The 24,520-nt window shown below is 42.9% G+C and overlaps 4 protein-coding genes across 4 annotated transcripts; 2 read left to right on the forward strand and 2 right to left on the reverse strand.

The window, feature by feature from the left end:
- The first annotated feature begins 3,234 nt into the window (after nt 1-3,234).
- On the forward strand, nt 3,235-4,814 carry mixl1 (Mix paired-like homeobox). Its single transcript, XM_076755526.1, has 4 exons — nt 3,235-3,331; nt 3,444-3,664; nt 3,844-3,976; nt 4,237-4,814. Exons 1-4 carry the CDS (start codon nt 3,235-3,237, stop codon nt 4,812-4,814), a joined length of 1,029 nt encoding a protein of 342 aa, XP_076611641.1.
- A 238-nt stretch (nt 4,815-5,052) lies between these two features.
- On the reverse strand, nt 5,053-13,664 carry lin9 (lin-9 DREAM MuvB core complex component). Its single transcript, XM_076755506.1, has 15 exons — nt 13,593-13,664; nt 12,600-12,632; nt 11,966-12,057; nt 10,869-10,982; nt 9,123-9,253; nt 8,734-8,859; nt 8,399-8,556; nt 8,002-8,135; nt 7,703-7,831; nt 7,337-7,438; nt 7,171-7,251; nt 6,937-7,062; nt 6,559-6,741; nt 6,184-6,281; nt 5,053-6,038 (listed from the first exon to the last, which is right to left on the reverse strand). The coding sequence occupies exons 1-15, from the start codon at nt 13,621-13,623 to the stop codon at nt 5,933-5,935; spliced, it is 1,644 nt and encodes a 547-aa protein (XP_076611621.1). The 5' UTR covers nt 13,624-13,664; the 3' UTR covers nt 5,053-5,932.
- A 593-nt stretch (nt 13,665-14,257) lies between these two features.
- parp1 (poly (ADP-ribose) polymerase 1) lies at nt 14,258-24,520 on the reverse strand. The gene is made up of 23 exons (XM_076756769.1): nt 24,240-24,520; nt 22,908-23,070; nt 22,365-22,480; nt 22,058-22,272; nt 20,167-20,257; nt 19,943-20,059; nt 19,379-19,555; nt 19,048-19,210; nt 18,817-18,957; nt 18,456-18,695; nt 18,306-18,371; nt 18,093-18,225; nt 17,717-17,912; nt 17,482-17,610; nt 17,322-17,405; nt 17,065-17,187; nt 16,849-16,977; nt 16,627-16,725; nt 16,327-16,479; nt 16,042-16,169; nt 15,888-15,949; nt 15,695-15,809; nt 14,258-15,058 (listed from the first exon to the last, which is right to left on the reverse strand). The coding sequence occupies exons 1-23, from the start codon at nt 24,360-24,362 to the stop codon at nt 14,977-14,979; spliced, it is 3,045 nt and encodes a 1,014-aa protein (XP_076612884.1). The 5' UTR covers nt 24,363-24,520; the 3' UTR covers nt 14,258-14,976.
- Nucleotides 20,905-21,978, forward strand: adorb1a (adenosine receptor B1a). Its single transcript, XM_076756066.1, has one exon. It carries the CDS (start codon nt 20,905-20,907, stop codon nt 21,976-21,978), a length of 1,074 nt encoding a protein of 357 aa, XP_076612181.1.

Raw genomic sequence — 24,520 nt, forward strand, 5'->3', positions numbered from 1 at the left:
TTGCTTTGGATATAACATTCGTGAAGCAAAATGGCCATTTTTTATTTTTATGATGAATTGTAATTTCATAAAAGTAATTGTTTAAAAAAAAAAAAAGATAAAAACGAGCAATCGCTTTCGCATGGCTGTGGTGTAAGACCCCTGGCAGTAATCATATATATACTGTATATACACACACGTCCTGTTGTGTTTTTAGTGCTGAAGATTTGACATTAATCTGTGTACATGCACTCAATATATGCATTTCTATAATAAATAATGTTAAAAAACACATGTTGAAGAAGCTAACAATTCACTCGATGTTTAATATGAAATGACAAATAAGCAAACAATAAATAGGTTCATTCAGACGCATTCAAGTGTCTTATTTTTGTTCCATTTGTAACAGATACGTTACATATGTTACGTTCATCAAATTAAATCAGCTTAAGATTCACTGTCAAGGGGGAATTTGTTTGAAACATTGAATACATGCAAAATAAATAAAACACAATACATAAAACAAAAGTTCAAGCTGTTCTTAAAATGTGTTGGGCAACTTTTTAATTTTTTCATTCGTTTGATTTGTATTTTACATAAATGAAAATAAATGGTGACATTTTAGGCTAAGAATGGATTGAGATGGATGAATTTCTCTTCATTTCTTTCAGTAAATATATACATTTTAGCATATTCTGGATTTTTAAGGCTGATACTTAAACCATAAAAACTAAATTTAACTGTAATATATTAGCTAAATGACAAAAAATAAGGATCCATTTAATTTGGTTATTAAATAACTGTGACATAGCTGAAAAATAAATTTGTAAGTGCTCTCTGGTGGGCAAACTGTAAATGAGACATCGCTCCTAAATGATCTCAGATGGATCTGTTGTACTGACATTTCTCTTTACACTGATGCCAGTTTATCTGCAGTATTGCCATAGCATTCACAGTTCTGTGCTGAGATGATTCATAAACAACAACAAACACCATGCTCAATTACTGCTTGTGATCATATTAATGTGGCTTGACACTGAGCACACAATCTTATTATGAAACTATAAATGTACTATAGTTGCTTAAAACATCCCTCAAATACACAAAGACTGAGCTCATAACAAAAGCCCATAAAACAGCTGACATTTTAACATCTACCTGCAAACTTGTGAGGATAACTTACCTGTCTGTCTGCACTTAAATGTATAGTGGTCAGGTCAAACTGTGGGTTAAACAGTGGTCAGACTTAAAAGGTGTGAAGGCTTTTGTTTGTGTCTACAACTGGGACTGGCAGGGTGGAAATCCCAGTGTGTTTACTGTTTGATGCTTGAAAGTCCAGTCTGTTAACTGCAATATATGAGGATTAATCCATTTTGAACTATTTTGACCCAATAAAAATGTCTTAATTTGTATCATGGGTTGCCAAATTGAAAATTCTGACTAAGTACAAACACTAAAATTTAAAGGGCCTGACAGTTTCCCTACATTTGTAATGCTGAATTCATATTCTCATTGGTCATAGCTTATGACCTTTGTGGCCACGGATGAATGCATGAGGTGTCCACTGTTTATTTCCTGATCTGCAGATAGCTCTCAGAAAAGGTTCCATTGTCCATTACAAAAGATCAGGAACTTCAACAGCCTGGATTTAGCATAGCAATCTGGTCTCTGCACACAGGCAATACCCAATTAGGGCCCTCAGACAAAGAAGCCTGTGAACTGTGAAATGTCTTTTCCAACAAGCACATCCTACCTGAACAATGCTGTATGTGTCAAAGTACAGAGATCAGTGAGTGCTGCTGTGGATGTGAAATGAGTCAATGGCTGTCAAGTCATTTTCCCACAGAGATCAACAAGAAAATAACTAAAAATGGTGCCTGGTGGGTTTTTTTTTTTTGGGTCCATGCTACAGGTCTCTTTCAGAAGTATGATGCTAACTTAGACCCATTCAGCCAAAAATGCAATATATCCCATGATGACTTAAACCCAGTTATAGCTGTACCCCATAAATCATATGAATACAGATGCAATAAAAAGTCTGGCACTTCCCACTTTACTGCAATAATCACATTACCCCACACCCAAAGTGTTTAAATAAGATTTATACAATTGAGCCTGTGGGTCTTGCCCAAGTATGTACAAAGAATCACTCTGAGATTAAAAAAAAAAACAAAAAAAAAAAAAAACAACTTTGACTGTGATTAAAAGTATCTGTAAACATAAAAGCTCATTCTTGCAAGTCTTGTCCATATATGTGTGAACAAATTAGTCTGTGGTGCTCCCTGACCTCCTGACTTGACCCCCCCTCTGAAGCAGATGAAGGTGATCCATTCAATAAGTGCCCACTCTTGAGTACTTCTGAACTGTGGTTTGTGTATTGAGTTTAACTTTGTTGCCACTGAAAGGGGACAGGAAGCATAACTTCCTATACATCACTATAGCAGTGAAGACATCCGAAGACCCTAATCTTTATAAAACACAACTCAGATTATTTGATGTTTCGACTTTAAGGAAAAAGACCACCACCAAAGGACAAAATCACGACCCTTTAAGAACATGCCTTGTTGCAGAACCACAGTCAGAATCTGAAATACACTTTTAATGGCGCAGTTTTCTGAAAACGGTTATTGATTGATTGATTGATTGATTGATCATCTTACTGCTACCACTAAAATGTACTCAGTATTAGTTATCTGTGCATATCTCTAATTCCTAATGCACAGCAAGCTGGCCACACTGTGTAGAGCCTTCCAGAATGGCTCCAATCAATTGTTGAAATATGTTTAAATTACTACATAAGGCAAAACAACATGGAATTTGGCAGGAGATTATCACATAAAGCAGGGGGAAAAATCATTTGTGTTACTACGCGACAAACAGCCCTTGTGAGGCTTTAACCCGTTGAGGAAATGGCAGTTTCCAACTGTCTCCCTTTGAAGGATAAAAGTTATTGCTTCATCCATTCCAAAGCGGATAAATGTTTTCACTGCCGATGTGTATTCAGCACGCAGATTCCATTAAAAACCTTTTAAAGAGAACCACGGTCGCTCCACCGTCCCAGGTGTGATGCCTTCACGCCCCACCGGCCTGCAGACGTCTGATGTCGTTGCGCGGCCGCTGCAGTGCCAGCCGGCACTAATGGCTGCCCCATTCACACATACGGCCAGGACCACCTTTGATCGCGGGGTGATATAATCCCAGCGAGCGCGCAGGTCTCAAGCTCAGTCAGTCGCAGGAAGGTAACAGTTGAGGATCATGTCTTCAGTTCATGGGAATATGCGCGTCGGGGATCTGAATCACTTCCAGATGTATCACGAAGGAGCTCTGCAGATGAGCAGCATGGTGAACTCAGGTTGGTGCCTGACGGAGCTGTGCGTAATTTACGCAGAAGACCAGATTCACGTTTCTGGGATTCCTGCTTTTCTAAGGCTATTTACTGAACAGTGTGTACGTTTCCTTTTCAGATTATGGAGCGTCAGACGTAACAGATTATTTCAACTCTGCAAACTCTGTACCGAGGACGGATAAATGCGTGGCAATACTGACCCACAGGAGGAAGAGGACCAACTTCACTCAGCAGCAGATCGAGGTGTTGGAGAAAGTTTACTCCGACACTAAATATCCTGACATCTACCTGCGGGAGAGACTGGAGGCTCTGACCGGGCTACCGGAGTCCAGAATTCAGGTAATGCAGTTTAAATCCCATCTCAGATATCCAGTGCGTAATTTACGCACAAATCCATTGTCACGTTTCTATGACTCCAGCTTACCTGGTTAGTGCAAAATTCAGCTGATATATATATATTTTTTAATCAATACGAGTTCATCTGTGCTCACGTTTATTTGTTTCCCTACACATTTCAGGTGTGGTTTCAGAACAGAAGGGCCAAATCTCGTCGCCAAGTTGGCTCATCAGTGTCCAAGAAGGTCGCCAACCCGCCAGCCCCAGCCGCTGGCCCCTTCAGCCAACACAAGAGCAGGGTGGGCCCAGAGAAAGGTAATTTAGCAGACATAGATTTTTAATTTGGGTTCAGTTCTATTTTATTCCCTCCACAAGAATAATTTTTAGTCCTCCCATTTTAGTCAAATAGGTGACAGGGCTACTACAATTTGCTACTAAAGACTCTGGACTTGAAGTCACCAAAATTTTATATAGTTTGCTTGAAAACTGCTACTTTCTCCAGTGGAGGCAATGAGTGAAAGAGCAAGAGAGGGATCATCAGAAAAAATTAAATAACTGTTTTTTTTCTCTTTCAGTTTATGACAACAATCATGGAGCTGAGGCACACAGGATAGGAGGTTTTGGGCTGGAAGACAGTTTCAGACCTACTATGCACCAAAACACAGAGGATGCTCATAGAACCAGTATACCCACCAAACCCAGCAGCTATGACCATACATTCGTCTCCTGCATCTATGACAAGGAGGGAACCAGATTGAAGCCTGAGCAGATGCAACGGCACGAGCTGAGTGTTAACGTCCCATGCTGCAATGTCCATCTTTATCCCAAAGAGAATGAGCAGCATGCCAAGACCGAAGCCAACATGACTGAAAACCGGGATCCAAAGGTTCTGGTGGAATACGACAATTTCCCACCTAACAAGACCATCGGGCCAGAGATGAAAGTTGTGATTCCTCCCATCCCGACCCACAGTAACTTCAGCAGGTCGTCACCAAAGGATAACGGATGCCAAGTCCAGTATCCACATGTGAGGGCCACATGGGACAGGTTCAGTCACTTCTCCCCGATCCACGGCACTGAGGCGCAGGACTTTACCGACTCAGACTCAGACTGGGAAAACGAGGCCATGGCTGGTTTTGGTGGTTTTATGTGATGTATCACAAGAGCCACTGTAAAGAAAGCTACATGTATCATAAGAGTTGATATAAAGAAAGCTACATGTATCATAAGAGCCAATATAAAGAAAGCTACATGTATCCGAAGAGGCTGTTGTTTGTGTAAAAGGAAAAATTGTATTTATTATAAAATAGTAATAAAATGTCTGATTGTAAAAATGAAAACTCTTGATTGGTTTCATGTGTTAATAAAGACTAAAAAGTAGAAGACCAAATGCTGCTTTGCAATATGATGTTTAATATAAAAAGACGGAAACATTTATATACAATTGCCCTGAGGCACTCTCATATACAACTTTACAAAACTGAAAAAGGAGATTCTCTAGGAAAAACAGTTGACTTGAATTTTTAGAGGTTACATCAGAGATGCAGGCTTAGTGTGGGGGTTGCAGCAACAGCCATGCCAAATATGGAAATGCTCAGATCATCTTAGGGAGTAAAAGGCATCAAAACCCCAGAGTTCTCCTTTATAAAAATACCAAAATCTCTTTTCAGTGCACACAAAATTATAAAAGCCATTTCTGAGTACACAGCAGAAATGTCAACGATAGACCTAACAATCAGAGATATTGTACAATTATCTACAATAAACAATTTTATAAAACATTCTTTAGCCTCCCTGTGCTTACCATCAGTGGAGCAACAGAACGCAACTTACAGGGGGTAACTTCAGAGATAGCAAAATATTGTTTCATAACCATACTCACCTACTCAAAAATAAATAAATATGGACTATAAAAACTGTAAGAATGGTGTTTGGCACATGAAACCAATAAATAACCATTGAGTTTAGAGATGTGGATTTGTGGCAATAGTTTTACGCTTCTTTCAGGTTTGTGTTCAGTTGGGTGCACCAACATTCTCATATAATAAAATGGGTGGGTAAAACACTTATGACATCCTCCCTCCCATCAGCACAAAAAGGTCTGTGCATTCAATTCAGACTGCATGGTGGTGGTCCACAACATCCACGGGACCTTTTTGTTTGCAGTCTTTTAACAGTTCGGGTGAAAGCACCATCTCAAAAGACGATATTAAAATGGCCCACACCTCTGTGCGTGCATGCACCTGCGTGTGCTGTGGATGGTTCAGGTACTCAGACTGCATTGGTGTTGTTGGCAGCAAATGCATGCAGGTTGCCCAGCTGACTAAGGCCACTCTGGATGTGTGCCACGTGGATCTCCACATTATTCTGGAAGCAACTGGAAATACAGAAAAGACAAAGGTTTAAGAAATGTTCAGGACTCTGAGGCTGACTGAACGGTGATGGGCAGTGACACTGACACAGACTGCTGAGTGCAGTGTGGCAAAGGAAGAGTCCTTAGAAACACTGCAGGGTCTATTTACCTGAGGTTGGAGGGATCGATAGATGCCTTGATGTCATTGAGTGAGTCTGTTAGAGACTTAAACTCAAATGAATTCAGGTCTCCTCCATCTGCCAGACACTGTAACAAATCAGGCAAAAAAATCCAATGATGATGAACTGAGGTTATAAAAGTATTAGTCTGTCATTTAAATATTCTTGACGCTTCTTCAGACTTATTAGTGCATTGATGTTGCTGCCAAAATGCAGAGCTCTCTGCCATAAATAAATATGCTGCAATATGAGCCCACTGATAACAGGGGAGAGGAACACACTGCATACATCCACTGTCCTCCTGACATAATGTATGTTAGAACATCTGCGAGTAGGAATGAGCTCAGTGTTTATTTATCCTCTACCTTGATCTGCAGCAGCAGAGCCGTGAGGCGGGAGATGAGATGTGTGAGGCTGGGGTTCGTCACACTCTGCTGTCCGTCCTTCGTCGAGTTGCTCAGCTGCACCATCTGCTGGGCCTCTTCTTCACAACGCCGCCGCAGCTCCGTGGGATGGTCAGCTGGAACCATGCCCTGATCTGGAGCGAGCTGGACGGACACATTGGTGATTCACATCTTAAACAAGGCTCTGTTCATATTTTTTTTTTCAGACTGGTCAAGACGGGGGAGGAAGTGAGAGGCTAGAAATATCAGAGCAGGGCATGAATTATCACTGGTACTTTCTTGTACTGCACTTCAGGGGCAGTAATTATTGATGGGACTGAGGTGTATCTATTGACTTACCTCACAGCAGAACTGCTGAACTTCATGAAGCACCTTGTTGAGATCCTTATTGAGCTGTTCAAGCTCAAGCACTGTGGTGGCATATCGCTTCTGGAAGTCAAGGTCAATAGGCATCGAGTACGACTTCTGAACCCAAAAGCACAACCATAGTCTCAGTTAGACTGGATGCATGCGTCTCAGAGCACATTTCTTAGGTTTAAAGCATCTTTCAGTTTTAAATTGTGAGGATCATACCAGCTTCTCTGCCTCTGTGTTCATTTCTTTCAAGTGCTTGATGTGTTCTTTTTTGATCATGAGGATCTTGGACAGCCTTGTCTAGTCAAAACAAGACAGAATTTTTAGCATGAAGTGTTAAAAGGTTTAGAACGTCAGATTTTAGTATTTGACTGGAAGTACTTACCACTTGGACGAGGAACTTGACAGGAAATCCTCCCAGAGTATCTCCTTCAGCTCCCGGCAGTTTGCTCCTCCATGGTGATTGGTTAATAAGAGGGTCATTGTCCTGTTATTTAGAAAAATTGACTTTTTTCAATTTCTTTTTATCTATATTCTTAAGAATAAAGCTCAAACAGCCTGCTTGTACTAGATATAAACAAAACCATCTAGGAATAACTGGCTACCAGGTCAAGTAGCTGCTGCAGTAGATAAACCTACTCACAGTCACAGCAGATTTAAAGCAGCATCAAATATCACTAACAACTGTTAGATAATGGGGACACATCGTGATCATGCAGCACATCAGGCATTAGATGTAGATTTACAGTACCATGAGGACAGGAGTGGTAGCAGATGGGTACGGCCCTCTCGGCGGAGTCATGAGGTTCTGCATGTAGCGTGTTGTCCGATGCTTCTGGGCAAAGGCTGAAATGGGCATGGTCTCATTGGGTTCATTGCTCTGGAAAACACAATCATCACCGGATGTATTATCAAATTCCTTTAGTGCAGCTTGTTGTTGTTTTACAATTTTTTTGACACACCATTATAATTTGAATTAAAGTACAAGCAGTACAAACTGAACTTGCTAGGTGAAGCTGTTATATTAGCAGGGCAGCAGGCAAATCTTACCAGGACTTCGTAGTCAGGCACAGTGTGTGTTCCCAGGCCACTGCGGTCAAAGGTGACACGGTAGGTGGCAGCGCTGGTGTCCACTGCGTCGATCTGGCCTGTGAACAACCCATCATGGACGCCTCGGAGTCGAGCTGCGGGACAAAAAGGAAACTAAATCAGAATTCATACTGGTAATATCGTACAGACCCGTGTGAGTTGAGGCTTTGAATTTATCTATCACCTAATCAACATCACACCATTCTGACTCTTGTACTTTTGACGATTCAGTCAGGAAAAGTAAGCTGTTTTGCTTTGCCGGTCATGTGACTGTAATGATAACTACCTAACATTTAAGCAGGGCTGTCTGGCCGCTGCAGCTGCTGTCAGTGGTGTGTGTTCATTTCAGTCGTCTTACCAGTGACTTTGGTTCCTATGATAAGTGGCAGGGGGATTTCATCTGGAAGATCTTTGCAGTTTGACACGTCAGACAGTTTTCTTTGCTGCAGCAGCCGCATCTTCTGCCTCTTCTGCCTCAGTGCTGTCCGCTCCTCTGCAAAGAATGCTGACGAACACCTGGATGGGACAACAAAGCACAGAGCTCCTTTAAAGCCTCTGTCTGAAGTAACAGCGCTATAAAAAAGACCGACAGAAAACAATTTCACACACTTCAAAATGTCTGACAAAAATGAAGGTAAACATGGCGAACAAAAATGACGAGCAGAGGCACAAAGCTTAAAGAGTGCAGCATACCGTCGAGGTTTTCCCATCAGTCTCCTGATCGTTCCCCACTCAACCCTTGTCAACTTTCTTGTTTTCAGGTTGGGGAAAGACTCCTTGAGACACAGGCAGAATTCATTGTCACCCTCAAAGAGAGGCCTGGAAAAGAAAATAAGGTTAAAAAAAAACATTTGGGGATGGATAGAGAAATATGCAACATAAGAGAATCCAAGATTATCCACCAAACATCTCTGATTCTGAACTGGGAAAATCAAAGCTGTCTCCCATTTGCAGCTGACACTTCAAAGCATGTTCAGTTTAATCGAAGATAATCAAAAAGCTTAATCTTTGTTAAATCATCTTCAAATTGACAACAATTCATCTAAATGAATTGTCTGCTAAATGTTAAAGTGAGACTTTACCTGTCAATGTTGGAATAGAACCATTCATAGATGCACCACTTATGAGCTTTGGGTAGTTTCAGGAGGTTTCTTAACCTCAACCCTATTTTCTGGGATGCCTTCTTATCAGGTGTCACCACATTAGAAAATTTCTGTAAAGAAAAACATGAAAACAACTGTCATTCCACATACAGGTACATACATGTATTCTGAAAATTAAGACACAAAACAAGTTGATGAAACGCCTTTAGCAATTCTCATTTCTTCTTCCATCATGCACAACAGTCGTAAAGATTTACCACAAATTATTCACTCTGGTGCATCAGTAACTTCTTGTTCCCACAACCAAGTCATTCTAACAAAGTAGTATTCCTTACCACAGTCTGTTACTTTTATCAAACAACTAAGATACACAAACAAAACACTTAGCGCTGTTGCTTCACATTAAAAGCTTATTCAAACAGACCACAGAAAGACTTAGAGGAAAAACACAGAATTAGGGAAACTACAGATTGGCTCCAGCTCATATTCTATGACAAGCAGTAGATGTCTTGCAGGGCCCTCACAGCCTCACCTTGTTCACTGTGTTTAACCCTTACTGTAAAGCAGCTACTGGAAATACTGACATAGACGATGACGGCAGCCACTGACTGTTGACCTCTGGGATAATATTTCCAATAAATGACTGAATGAATGAGCGAAGTGGCCAACATCATGATGTGGATTACATACAAAGTCAATACAATGCAAATGAAGTGCCATGAATATGTGATATTCCCATCATTCGCATATTCGTGTGAGTTAAAAACATTCATCTTGAGCGAAAGATTTGCACTTGTCACGGGTCTTTGCAGTGTGTTGTTTCAGGAGATCCAGGCAAAGCAGAGCGAGAGAGCTGCTGATCGGTGACAGCTGCAGCACCAGGGAGCTCTGGAGGACAGAGCTGGAGCTTCTGGAGGAATAAACATTTGGAGCCACACCAGATTTTCCTCTAATCTAGAGCCGTTTACCACCATGAGGAAAGCTCAGAGTTTTTCCTTTAAACTTTCGGGATTAAAAATTGGATTTATCTTCACTCTTGCTTCCCAGCCTGTCTGCAGCAGTGAGTCGCCAAGGTGCTGACCTCCACTGTGGGCTGTTTGTAATTAGTCTGTCTGTCCATGTTGACTGGAGAGGAAAAGTACTTTACTTCATGAATGTACTGAGAGGAGAGGGGAAAGGAAGAGGAGCTGGAGGGAACCAGAAAGAACTGGTGTCTCTGGTGAGAGCGGAGTTCAGTCGGGGGCTGAACTAAAAACAAACACACTCACAAACAGAAACACACGGTGCCAGCTGATGCTTGCTATCTTACAGCTAATGTACAGGTATTGTAGCTGTTTGGAGTGAATAAGCATAAGGGTTTGATAATTTTTGTTTATCCATGAGTAATGTGAATAAACACAAATGATCTCACAGTCACATTTTGGTGAGTAACGCAAGCTCACTCACATTCACTTCATGTTTGGTCTGAAAACACCATAATGGTGCAGCGCACATCGTCTCACTAAAACGTTCATTTTCGCTGTTGAATACTTCCTATAGAGCAGCCATGCCCTAACACAGCTCAGGTGTAATCACAAGGTGAGATCTGGAACCAAATCAATGAAGTAATGCTGCAGTCTCTGCCAAACATGTTCTCTGCACAATTTCTACGCCATCTTCAAAAGCAATGGGAGAACAGAAAAGGCCAAATGATTTTCAATGGCTTTCATGGTGTGTAGTCTTCACCTGTGGTGTGGTGGTGACCCTTTGGCTCCTCCGAGGGGATCTGGAGGGCAGACGCTGCTGGGGCTGTTCATCCTCCTCCCGAAACAAACGGCTCCTCTTTGAGCTCCGCGTGGGCTGGAAGGACAAATGCGGACAGGAGTTTATGAATAGTGCTACTAATGCTGCAGGTGCAAATATCTGTGTGCATTATTCTTGTGCAAATCAACTGAATGTGCAGTAGGAGCGAAAAAACATCAGAACATCATTAGCTGACTTCTGTATGCAGAAAATCTGGTTTAATTAAAGCAACCCTTCAGATACATATCTGATTCAGGTAATATGTATCGGGCATATTTGGTATGCATTGAGGCAAACGTGCCACGTGCAAACTATGTGAGCTGTCAGCTTCATATTCAACACCCTAGGGTGAAAATAACATGCCATTATGTCAGAGACGTTTCTGGTGAGATGAAAATATCCACTTCAAGCACATTGTCACATGTTGTTCTATGCTGACTGGTCAGCAGTATTTTCTGTATCAGCCCCTGACGTGTGGGACAAGTGTTTCCAGAAGGGTGCCAAACTGTACCACTGACATTCAAAAAGACTGCCTATGACCTCATTTCAGTGCAAAATGAAATACAATCAATCAATTCACCGGAACAGGTACACACCAGTTGCATGTGAAATGCACATTCCTTTGAAATCTGCATTTCCACATCACACTGGTGCGAAAAAGAGTAATGAAGCAATAGATTAAAACTATTCAGCTGGAAAAAACAGTCAAAGAAAACAATTAAGTGCAGCTGATGAGACTATCAATGGACAGAGACCATAAAATCAACATCAACACTTTGATATCAAACAAGAATCCCTTAATCACTGACTAACAATGTCACGTAATAATTCATATGAAGAATGTACCCATTTTAAGTAGTCCCACTATAAACAATATGCAGAAATTCTGACATTAATTCAGAATATATCGCTGCTGTAATTTGCTGAGTTATCATTTAATGTTTTCAAGCTTAGCATTCATAATAAAGTGTATAACAGAAGTTCCTCTATTGCTTCCTCTTCACAAGTTTTAAGACTGACAAACTAACACCGTGTCTTACAGTGTCCATTGTGAGGGAGGAATGTCTTCCCCTGGTGTTGTGAGCTCTTGGGAAGCTGTTCTTTTCATTCAGAGTGTTGGACAAACTCCCTTCTGTTACAAAAAAAAAGGGGAAAAAAAGCATATATTCACAATAGTTTAACAACACCAAATACAAGTCCCCAGTCAAACCAAACCATTATCAAATGTCTGACTGAAAGCAATTAATCTTCCACTTCTAAGTGAGACTGGAATAGATATGAAATAAAAAGTCTAAAAACACAAAACGTCTATCTTATATGGGGACAAAACTGCAGTGAAAGCAATTACAGGATAATTAGTTCCACTGTGTCCCAGACTGCATCAGTCACCAATGTAGGGTAGTGTGGGTTGTCACTGTAAGCTTATCATTATGTCACACAGACATCTAAACCAATGAAGGATTTAAAATTTCTGAACTCTTCTAATCAGGACACTCATGGCATGTGTCAGCTACATGAAGACAAGATCAAATCACATCAGAATAATCTGCACTGGCCAAGTATGTTTGGACATACAAGGAATTGGACTCCTGTTTCCAGTAGCTCCCAGTTTGCTTATACACAGTGCCAAGAACAAATGCACAAAGATGACAGCTAAAAATACTGCCCACATACCTTTAAGACTGACAAGTGCCTCTGCTGAAGAGCCTGAGGAAGAGGACAAATTGAGATACATCAATATACTGTGACACAGTAATGGCGTTATAGTAGACAGCAATATAAAATGCAGTAAATATTTCACAAAACATGGCAGTGTGATTCAAGAGGTAATTAGGCCATGCTCTTTAATTTTAAGTTCATATGATATGATTATTATATCTATCAAAGAGTCATCCACGAGGCTGTCCTTTAAACTCTGAACGCAGCCAGGCACGTTAAATGAAGTTACATAGAGCTAGCGCAGTCAGTTAGGCCTTAACCCCCAATTTGAGCTGTCAAGCACGGGCACACGATCAGCTGGACAGATCATATCAACGAAACGAGCTAAACGAGCTAACGTTACACTGTGTTTTAAAACCCGGAGATTAAATATTGTTCACATTGTCTACGCTCACATCGACAGAAAAGACCACTTCAGCTGTTAACAGCCAAATAAGTTGGCTAATGTTCCTTCACCAGCTTGTCAAAACGATATTCAACGCGTTACCATGTAACGTTAACCGGCGCTAACGAACGTTAAATAGAAGGAAGGTGTCACGGAAGACTAAAACAACTATGGCCAGCAAAGCAGATAGCTAGAGGCTAGCGTCTGTACTTTGGTAACACAGACGTTACAGCAGTCCTTTTGTTATTGCTGCTTAACGAACTAAAGCTAACAGACGTTAGCTCATAGCTAAGCTAACGTTTTTTGTTTACCCAGTTCGGCTAAAGTAACTTGCTCAACTCCAACATTAGCTATGGTTAGCCCCTCATGCTAACAAGCGTTAGCTGACTTGGAGAGACCGGTATCTCTTTGCATGTAAAAATGACTTTATGAACCGCGCCCCAAACTTACGATATTCATTACATGGACAACGATAGCAGTTTATCACCAAATATTTATTTTATTACTACGGGACAACTGCGTGTTTACAATACAAAACTCCTTGAATTTGTGTTGTTACTCACTCTCGTCTAACAGCTGGTCCATCTCCGCCATCTTGAATTAGCCGCGCCGCTTTTTCAAAGACCTTGTCAAAATGCATTCTGGGTCGGGACGCTGTCTGGAGGGCGATTTGAGAAATAAAAATCCTTTAATTTACCAGTAATCACTTTGTATTATATCTGCGTACACACAGTTGCATTCGCTTAATATAAATGCAACCCCTCGTCCAAAATGTGAGGGGAAATGTTTGGAAAACAGTTGGAAGAAAGAGAAATCAGACTAGCCACTCAGCATCCCTCCATTGTTTCATACAGCACTTCAGTGACTGTCAGAGATTTTGTTTTAATATATCTTACATTGTTAGGAAAGAGGTGGCAATGCTTTGTTAGTTTAAATGTTTTCCTCCAGGTGCAAGTTGATTTTATCCAGAGTTATACACAGCACCACAAAACCATGTCTAATGTATAAATGGCTTTAATGAAAACCAGCCTCATTCAATAGGGACATTAGTAAATACTATTTCTGTGTACACTCTACAAGATCCAACAAGCCTGAGCTATCATCCTGCTCACATATCAGTAGCTGACCCAGACCTCTGACCTCATTAAAAACTTGATATGTAAATCTACATTTATTTCCACACTGAAATCAACCCCACAAGAAAATGAAACGATTTGCAAAAAAGGCATGAAATTTTGAGAACTCAGTGTTTTATTTTTTTTTTGAGGTAAGCGACAAAAACACTAGGAAAAGGTGTACGATATGCCATGGCAGTCATTTCTTTCACAGAATACTTTCAGTCAACACTGACCATATTTTTTATTTTTTTCATTTTCGGCATGGAAGACGGCTTGAGAGACAAAAAACAAAACAAATATATACATGTCAAACCTCGTACAGTATCGTTGAACCCAACAGTCTACAAAACGTTCATCTTAGTGGGTATTTTACTTGCAAAATATAACCATTGGTTTGAGTATGTCTGCAGATGGGTTGGTCACAGCTCAAAACTCCCTCTAGATTTGCTTTCCTATGCCTTATCAACTACGGACTTACTGAAGCATGAAGAAATAAGACTAACTCAAACCATTTTCTATGTAATATGCACCATGCTTCAATTCAGCTTTGTCTTAACACAACCACTTTGTTGACCTGTGTTCTGTGTCTGTCTTATGAGCAACTCTGAAGTAGGTATGTAAGTACCTAATGCATTATTAAGGAAGGCTGCCAGCTAGTAAACCCGATGAAAAAGCGATAAAGTGACTAGAGATTTCCAATAACCATTGTTAAATGTGGTGTATTGTTGCTCCTTTGCCAAACATCTTCTGTTGCAGAGAACGGAGCCCAGGCGTTTGGAGGCAACAGTGGTCTTTGCTTTGACTGAAGAGGGTTCGGAGACGGTCTCTCTCACCACAGGGAGGTCTGGTAGTTAAACTTGATCTTCAGGAGATACTTCAGGTTAATCTGTGCGACATCGTACACGATGTACCTGGAGGAGCAGCGGTTAAGGATAACAGAGACTGTAGAGATATGACCAACGCAGCAAAGTTGAAGAGAGACAGAGATCATGAACTGACGGCCCTGTAGTGTAAATACATTTTGTGCTGGGTTTCGGTCAGGACAAGTACACCAGCAAACAGAGAGGTTTCAGTTCCTTTTCCTGTTTTTTTGCCCCGACTTAAACTCAACAGTCAGTGGCTACCACCAGTCTAAGTGAGTCAATCATTTATGCATCTGTTTATGTGAGAATAGCTAATTTCCTCCTGGTGTGAAATGCAGCTGGTGCCTTCAAGTGACCTACCTCACGACCAGGAGGTTAGAAAAGAACACTTTACACATGAAAAGATAAGATATGATGAGTCTTACCACAGACCTCCTGAAACAAGAGTCCAAGATCAATCGCAGAGTAAAATCAAAAGCACAGCAATGAGAGCTCAGACATTAGCTGCTACAGATTTAACTTAATCTGTTTATTCAATATCAAGAACAATATGTGCTGACTTTGACTCTGCTCTTTTCAACAGACTATTACATAATCAATTACACAGCAGAGCAGGAAAATGTGGGGTCACTGGGCAAAAGGATCATCACGCTCATAAACCAGACGGTCAGAGTTAAAGGATACTCGTTGTACAGTAGACTCGTGTCCTCGATGTTCGTGTGGACGCCTTTTCCCAGAGGCACCTGCACCCCGTCTAAAGCGACAGCAGCACTCGGATCGGGAGCAGTTCTACCCAAACCTGCGAGAAACAAGTTTGTGAATTGAAAGTTTGAAGGAATACACACAAATACATTCTACTTCAATTTCAGTTTCTCACCTTTCACACTGTGTTTGCCTTTAGGGAGTTTTGTAATGTGTGAGGCCTTCTTCAATTCGTGCCTGCATTAAAAAAAACAAGACACATTCATTTACATTATCACTGCATATTTTGTAAGGAAAAAAAAAAAAAAAAAACTCTGATGGTCACTTACATATTGCCGAGGGCAACCTCTCCCAGCAGAAGGAGGCCAACAGGGTCTGACTGGGAGGTGTGACAGTAGTTTGCACTCTTGGACACCATGTCGGCGAAGTACACACCTTTACCGAACATGTAACCAGTCTAGAGACAATGAAGCAAAACAGTAACATTACACAGGACTGAACAAAACCAACTAAAGACATTACAGATTGTGGGTATTTGACAAAGCCAAGGTATTATACTGTTGCGTAAGAACAAATGGAGGTGCAGCTTTTGGTTCCCACGAGTAAAAACTCACCACGGGGGCCTCTGGAGGTGCAATGCGAAGACCCTGAGACAAGATACCAGCGTAGTTGGTGGTGCGAGAACCGTGCCACAGCAGCTGGCGATTGTGCAGCTCCTCGAATGGGCGGTACCGCTGACGCTCTCCCTCTCGAGCAATTTTGAAGATCTAAAAAAAAAAAACGCCAGAAAACACAGTGAGATGATGACTGACGGTGGACAACAAAGGTACAGAAGAGGAGGAACTGACAAAGATCACGACAGAATCAAAAGATAAAGATAAATAAATAAAACTGCTTTTCCCAAAATGACTTACTTCTTGCACTTCCAGTGTGTACGTGTTGTGTGTAGCAGCGTGGGTGTTCTTAACATACTGCGTAATAATCTCAGCCTCATTAGTAGTCTTGTCAACAACCTGTGAAATAATACAGCAGACGGTCATCTTTCCATCTCTTCATGCAATGACCATCCTGAACAGCGTTCTTGGGTGACAATAAGGGAAAATAAATAATCCTGCGGTCGGTGCAGGACTCCTCACCTCGATCTTGGTTTTGAGTTTCTCATAGTTAATGTCGATGGGATCACTCTCATTGTCCTGGGCCCCTCCTCTCAGCAGGCTGTACGCCACTTCAATATCCAACAGGTTGTCCAGCATCTGAACTTTAGCCTGAGCAGTGATGTGTGTGGGTGTTATGAGATCCATTTACACAACAAGAGGAAACTCTACAGCAGGACAAAGTATTTGTGGCCTTACTTGAATGTAGTCCAGGTTGTTGAGTAGTGGAGGTTTCTTCATTCCAAAGTCATGAGGGATCAGGGTGTAGAAGCGATTGGACAGATCCAGTATTTGGGCCTCAGGAAGACAATCTGACACAGCCTGTGATTAAAAAAAAAAAAAAAAAAAAGACCACTAAAGTCAAAGATTTTGTTCACTACAGAGATCTTGCAGTAATGTCACAATATTCAATGAATAGTGAGACAGCCCTCCAGGAGGGGTTGCTGGTGACTGACCTGCTGTACATCAGTGAGGAGAGCGTAGGCGCTCTGGATCTGCCTCTTGCTCAGCTTTCCGAGGGGCATCTTCTGGAGGTCGATCTGACGAGAGGCAAGGACAGATCAGATACACAAATATCACAAAAGAACGTATCGTGTACACCACCACGAGTCTTACCTCAAACTCCACCATGGCCTTCTTCATGCTCTCTACGTCAAAGATCATCTTGATCAGCTCCTGGACGGGTTTGGCCAGCTTAGACTTGGTGCCAGCGGTGGCTGTCAGCCTCTTCACTGCTTCCTCATCCTGTCAAGAACCATGGCCGACACAGCACAGAGAAAAACTAACTCTAGTCAGATACGGAAAACTGACAGTGTAGGATGGCTCCTTTATCTGTGTGTACTGCATGTACCTGTCCATAGTCAATTTCCAGGGGGTAGAACTTATTTGGATATTTGGTGAAGTTGGAGGAGCTCCAGTTGTTGCCTGTCTTCTCTTTGTAGACACCCAGGAAGTTGTCCATGGCAGAGTTCTTGTCATGAAACTTGTCCAGCTTGTTTCCTCCGATAGTGGTCCCCACTCTGCCCCACGACCTGAACACCCAGTACCTGCACAGGCATGAAAGAGGGGCAGTTTAAGAGACAGTGGAGTCTGAGTGATTAATCCAACACAGTTATTATGCAGCTAGCAGACTATCAAGTGCCTTATTAACTGGCCTGAATGCATGTTTTAATAACCTCGGTACAAAAAAAAATAGAAGTGCAATGACTCTCTGCAGCTGCACTGACCGCTTCTGCACATCATCCTCCAGCAGCTGCAGTTTATAGTAGGAGTTAGTTCCTCTGACGATGTCCACAAGACCCAGCGTGGCGCTGTACATCTTCCCACTCTGCTCCAGGACGTGAGCGCTGTTCTCCAGACCTAAAAAAAGGGGAAAAACCATCAAACAAGGCTACAAAAAGGGAAAGAAATAAATATCTATGCAGGGCAGTCATGACTACCAGAATCTGGATCCACAGCAGCTCCTCCTTTCACTGTGAGTTTCATCTTCTTGGCTTTGCTCCCACCTGTAATAGCGTAGTTGCAATTATTTATAAAAATACACCAAACACGTCTGAACGAATCAGCCTTCTCACACAAATATCCTTTACCTTCCTCCTCCTTCACCCTGCCCGTGCTCTTGGTAGCCACAGTTCCAGACTTGGAGGCCACAGACGGAGCTTGAGCCTCAACTTTGACCTCTGCACCCCAGGGCGAGATGGCGTGCAGGGAGACCAGCTCCTGGAGGGCTTTACCCGACGACTTGATGTCAGTGAGGAAATCCTCGGAGACCACGCGAACGCCGGCGTCCCTCACTTCCTCCATTTTCTTACTCATCTTCTCCACTTCCTCTGTGAAAATGTCACAAAGAAAACACGTTGCTCAATTTGATTCAAAAAGCTCTCGAAAAGGAACCGAGGGTGCCGACTGACCCGCATTATTGGTAATTCTTGCTTTTGATTGGTTGCTTACTCTTGGTGCTGAGGCAGAGAGAGGCCTTATTGGCTGTGCCGGTGATCTTTCCGCCCAGCTCCTCCACAGCAGCCTTCAGGTCGTCCTTGTTTTTGGTCAGCTTGCCCACAGCCAACAGTTTCATGCCAGTAAGAGGTTTGTCTGCAGGCACAGATACTTTGAAATCATACCGTCACAACAGTACAGCTGCATGAAGCGCTGATTATTTAGCGTTCAGGTCTCTTCACTAACCTGCAGGTGCTCCCTCCGGCAGTCGCTCGGTCGGGGCACTGGATGCACTCGCCAAAGGTTCTGCTTTGGCTGCAGTATGTGTTTGGGTGGGAGCCTCCTTCGGGTAAACCCTGTCCTTTCGCTTGAACTTGAATTTTTTCAGGAAGGGAACCTCATTGAATTCCTAAAACGACAAAGCCAGAATATTCAAAGTCGTAAAATATAACAAGAATATGTGCCATTTTCTTGGTCTTTTAGTGGATATCCTATTTTTATCCACCACCTGGTGATTAAGCACGGAAAGTTTTACTATATAAAGAAGCAAGAGGAGACATGAAACGAGGTGACCTACCTTGGGGATGACCCAGTCTTTGCGAACGGGTGTTGTGGTTTTGAACACACACTTCGTCCATGCTGAGATGTCCCCTGTGCAGTAATAAGCATCACCCTTGAACACTAGCTGGCCTTGGCACTCCTTGCAGGCCTCAAGAGCACCAAAAGCCATGCCATCAGCCAGGGAGTCCACCACCTGTCAAACAACACATACATGCTGTGTCATGGCACAGTAACAGGAGCAACACTTACATTTAGGGCTGAATGATATCGAGAGAAAGCAGACCCTGTGGACTTTCAAACTAAAGACAATAAGGCCGAATTAGCCTAATATACTTTCATATTTCCACTTTCTCACAACATTCATGTTATGAGCCAGTATCAGTGTGAACAGACTCAGACAGAAGGCAAAACACCTTTATTCCTTCATATCCTTTCTTTAACGGCCCCTCAATCAAAGCTGTGCAGAAGGAAATGGGCGTTTAGTTTGACAAGGAAGCTAAAAACTGCAGACTGATTGCTGTTGTCAAGTTTATTTGTGCTGTGTGATCAGCTGATTTAAGGTAGATTTCACAGTTCTTACATTGGACTCTCCAGAGGGAACCTCCTGATCGTTTGCAATCAGCAGCTCCTTCATATCATTGATTGAACAGAACTTCTTCAGCTTGTCCTTGATTCCCCAAATCAGCTGACTTTGGTTCTGCAGACACATGAAAAAAACCCCAAACAAACAGAGTAACATATTAAACACAGGCTCAACAAACATGATGGGATGTTTACAGCACAGATCAGCAAATGTGATGTTACCTTCAACTGCTCCTCCAGCTTCTTCTTCTCATCCTCTTCCTCCTTTTTCTGTTTCTTTGATACTCCATCCACCTCATCACTTTTACGCTTCCTGTGAGGGCAAAAACACAAGTTTTCTTCCAAACTTTTGTTTTCTTCATCGTTTACCGCAGAACAACAAAAACAGAGGATGAAAAATATCCGAATTAACTTCCTAAATGTGGCCAACAGGGATACTGGAAAACAGCCAAGAACAAACAAGCCCGAGTCTGACACCTTTATTCATTAGACAAATTCATTAGGGCCTCATCAGTTCATGGAAACAAACACGCACAAGCAGGTACATGTCTGCACACTCCCAGGTGTCAATGCTGATACCATCCACCCTGACAAGAGACATTTATTAGCCTTCCCATAAGGCCACACATCAGTTAATGACCATCCAGCCTCTGTCTGATCCTTTGGAGTGAAAAAACATCCCCTCAGAAAATAACTGACATGAAGAGGGAAGCAGGGAATCCTATAAAAGAGCGTCCTTCAGATTTGTTCAAGCAGAAGTGTGCGAGTGGTCTTTTAGGTGAAGACGGGGGTCCAGGATCAGGACAGCTGCTGGCAGAAGAATAATGATGAATGTTTCTTGAGCGATCACACCATACTGCTGTCGATCGGTGAGTCATTTCACTACTTTTTTGCATTTCATCGGCTGAGCAGCTAAGCTTGACTTCTAACTTGAATCTTGTTTCTGTTTTTAGGACGGCCATGCAGACCAGCACGGCACTGCTGAGCCTCTACTCTCTCCAAACTGGAAACTCATCCCATCCATCATTCCTGCAGCCTTTCCAGAACTCCTCCACTCCTTCCTCCGCCTCACCTCCACCCACTGACCTGGTGATTTCCCCTAATGTGGCGTACGTGGCGGCTGAGCTCGTCATCGCCTTTCTCTCCACAGTTGGCAATTTACTGGTCTGTGCTGCCGTGGGCTTCAACCGCAAGTTACGCACCGTCACCAACTACTTCCTGGTCTCGCTCGCGGTCGCTGACATCTGTGTGGGCATGATTGCCATTCCCTGTGCCATCCTGACTGATATCGGTTTGCCGCGTCACAATCTCTACCTGTGCCTGCTCATGCTGAGTGTGTTAATCATGTTCACCCAGAGCTCCATCTTCAGCCTCCTGGCGGTGGCCGTGGAGCGCTACGTGGCCATCTTCATGCCCTTCCGCTACCGGGTCCTGATGACGTCTCGCAACGCTGCGCTGGTGATCCTGACCACCTGGCTTCTGGCCTTCCTCATCGGGCTTGTGCCTCTGATGGGCTGGCACAAGACACCTCCTGACTCAGGCTACTGCTTCTTTGTCTTGGTGGTGGACATGACCTACATGGTCTATTTCAACTTCTTTGCTTGTGTGCTCACCCCCTTAGTGATCATGTTTCTCATTTACGCTCAAATCTTTGTCACAGTGAAGCAGCAGGTGAGGCGCATCGCATCTGAGCACAGAGGGGAGGGACAAATGAGGGCTGCCGCCAGCATGCGCCGGGAGATGAAGACCGCCACGTCGCTTTTTCTGGTTCTTTTCCTCTTCACAGTCTGCTGGATCCCGCTCCACATAATCAACTGCTTCCTGCTGCTCTGCCCGGACTGCCCCGTGCCTCTGGAGCTGCTACTCACCGCCATCATCCTGTCACATGCAAACTCCGCTGTCAACCCTTTCCTGTACGCATACACCATGACAGCTTTCAGGGACACCTTCAAGGCAATTTTCATGTGCTGCAGGACGGTGGGAGACAGAGAGGCTCCAAATGGTGATGACAGAGAGAGGGAGGACCGGACCTGACCAGACAGTGCATGTCAAAATGCTAACGCTAGTAACCGAACCAGCACAAAAGGATATTACCCCTTCTTCTTCATCTCACCCTTCAGTTTTGACAGCAGGGAGCCTCTTTTTAAGTTCCTCCTTGTCTTCTGCCCGTAGTGCGTTGAAGCCCTTCAACTGGGCGGCGTTGTATTCAGGCTTGAACACCAGTTCCTCCCTACGGCTCACGAAACACGCAGTGTGGTACCAGCGGTCGATCAGACCCAGCTGGGGCTTCTCTGGGTCCACGGTTTTCTTGGATACACGGATCTGATCCTAAAGGAGAGGTCAGAGGATGTCACACTGAACACAATGATAGTATTTATATTGCTCAGTTTTCATGTGTGCAAATAAAAACGGCTGCTAACCTTTTCTATTTTCTGCTCACAGCCTTTGCATGTGCTGCGGTTTGACTTGGCATATTCAACTGCAAAGTCATTCAGTGTCTTCTCTCCTTTAGCTCCACTCTTCTGGTCTGCTTTTCCTACAAGAGGGAAGTCATCCAACGTTAATCAAGGAATAAAAACTATATATAGGTATGCAAGACTTCTGAAGATAAATATTTAACACAACAAGTACAATAACAGAATGTACATTTTAACGTGACAGGCAGTAAACGCATCAGCCAGCTGTGGTGACCAGGAAGCAAAGACATGTGAAAAAAAAAAAAAAAGCTGCCTCTATGTACAAATGTGAAATGTTTAAAGTTGTGTTTGCTAATTAACCTGCATATAAAATATTCAGCTGCTTAACTATGGAGCCAGAGGCCTTTGGTGAAATTAAACTGATTAATTATTTACTGTTTCACCTCCATGAAGGCACACTGGAAGCGGTCAGTCTGTGCATGTTGTGTGTGTTAATGTGATGTTCTAACAATCCATGAAGTCCAATGCTACAAGTCCAGTACTGACCTCCTGCTGCTCCACCGCTTTCAATGGCCTTTTTGACTTTCTCCTGGTCCTCCCAGCGGAGGCCAGAATACCCACCAATATCAGCAGTGGACTGAGCTGCTGCTCGCTGCCAGAAGCAAGAGAAGTGGTGCCAGTGGGGGACCTTCCCGTCGAACATGGGCGACTGCCGGACAAAGAGCCAACAGGGAAGATTCAGTGTTTGCAGTGTGTTTACAGTGAACATGGGACGACATCAGTGCGAGACGGTGGGACAGACGCTGCGTCCTAACAGCAGCTCACATGAAGGATCTTTAATTGCAATGTTTTTCAAGGACATTCCTGAACTTGTGAGATAAAATCTTAATTTTGTGTGATTGGCTTTCATCAATCTGTCAATTTCTTTCTCAATTAATCGATTAGTTGTCTGGTCTATAAAATGTCAGAAAACTGTGAAAAACATTAATCAGTGTTTCTCAAAGTGCAAGACTGGGTTGTGGACAAAGCAGAAGATATTCAATTCAATATTAAACCAATGAATTATCAAAATAGCTGGCAATTAATGTAATAGTTGACAACTAATCGATTAATTGTTGCAGCTCTAATAATATATGTAAGAAGTTTAAGTCCATGACACAATAATCTCACGACAAACACACACAGTATGAGACCAGATTTACCTAAACTACTAATAAAGCTACTAACCCAAACCCTTCTCCATAAATGCGTTCATTAAAACGTCATAAGCGCGCGCCCCTGCTGACTTCGTGTTAAACATATTGATCCAGTCTGGCTGGACCTCAGAGAGAAATGTCAAGTGATTGGAAACATGGAGCTGCTCCACAGGCCGCCAGGAAGGAGGCTGCAGCCACGTCAGGAGCTTTTTAGCCTCTTAGTTAATTAATTCCAGTGTGGGGCAGCAGTTTCACTTCACATCGTGGTCATGATGCTGTTTTGGTTTTTGGGCTTCTGACGCAGATGCTCACCCTGTTCACTCTTTCAACGCACGGTTGTAGTCTTTAGGCAAAATCCCGAGCTTCATAAAACCGTAAGAGTGAACCTGTCATGAATAGCGGGATGTATCACTGAGAGAGCCCGACATTAAGACAGGCTCAGCGGCTCTTTGTGAGCAAGACTCAACAGACAATGTCAGCCATTTAAATGCTAACGAGGGCCTGAACTGACACAAATGAAACCACTTTATAAACTGTATATTATTATTCTCCGGTGAGCTGAGTCATAGCTACTATATTTGCCGAATGGACCACTAATTTAGAGCAGATAGCACTCTGTCTCTAAGCTAGCTAACAGCGCAGGTTTCCCCTGATGGACTGATTCCAGACGTCGCTACGTTACCTGCACCATGATGGCCATTCTCAGCGAGTCTTTCGCTATGTTTTCCTTGCATTTCTTGCACGAAGCGCGGCCGCTTTTGGCATATTCCGCCTTGTAAAGCTTGTCCTCCTGAGAGTCTGCCATACTTCTTCAATATTACTGCTAATTAAAGCGAACTGACTGCAGGGCGAACTTTCTCCGGAACCCGAAGAGCCACAACAATCAATGCACAAGCAGAGGCGAAGCCCGCGTGCCTGCACGGCACCACAGAGACAACACGGGCGAAGAGCTCTCACTCTGAT

This window comes from Chaetodon auriga, chromosome 18, assembly GCF_051107435.1.
Source record: "Chaetodon auriga isolate fChaAug3 chromosome 18, fChaAug3.hap1, whole genome shotgun sequence".
NCBI classification, from domain to species: domain Eukaryota; kingdom Metazoa; phylum Chordata; class Actinopteri; order Chaetodontiformes; family Chaetodontidae; genus Chaetodon; species Chaetodon auriga.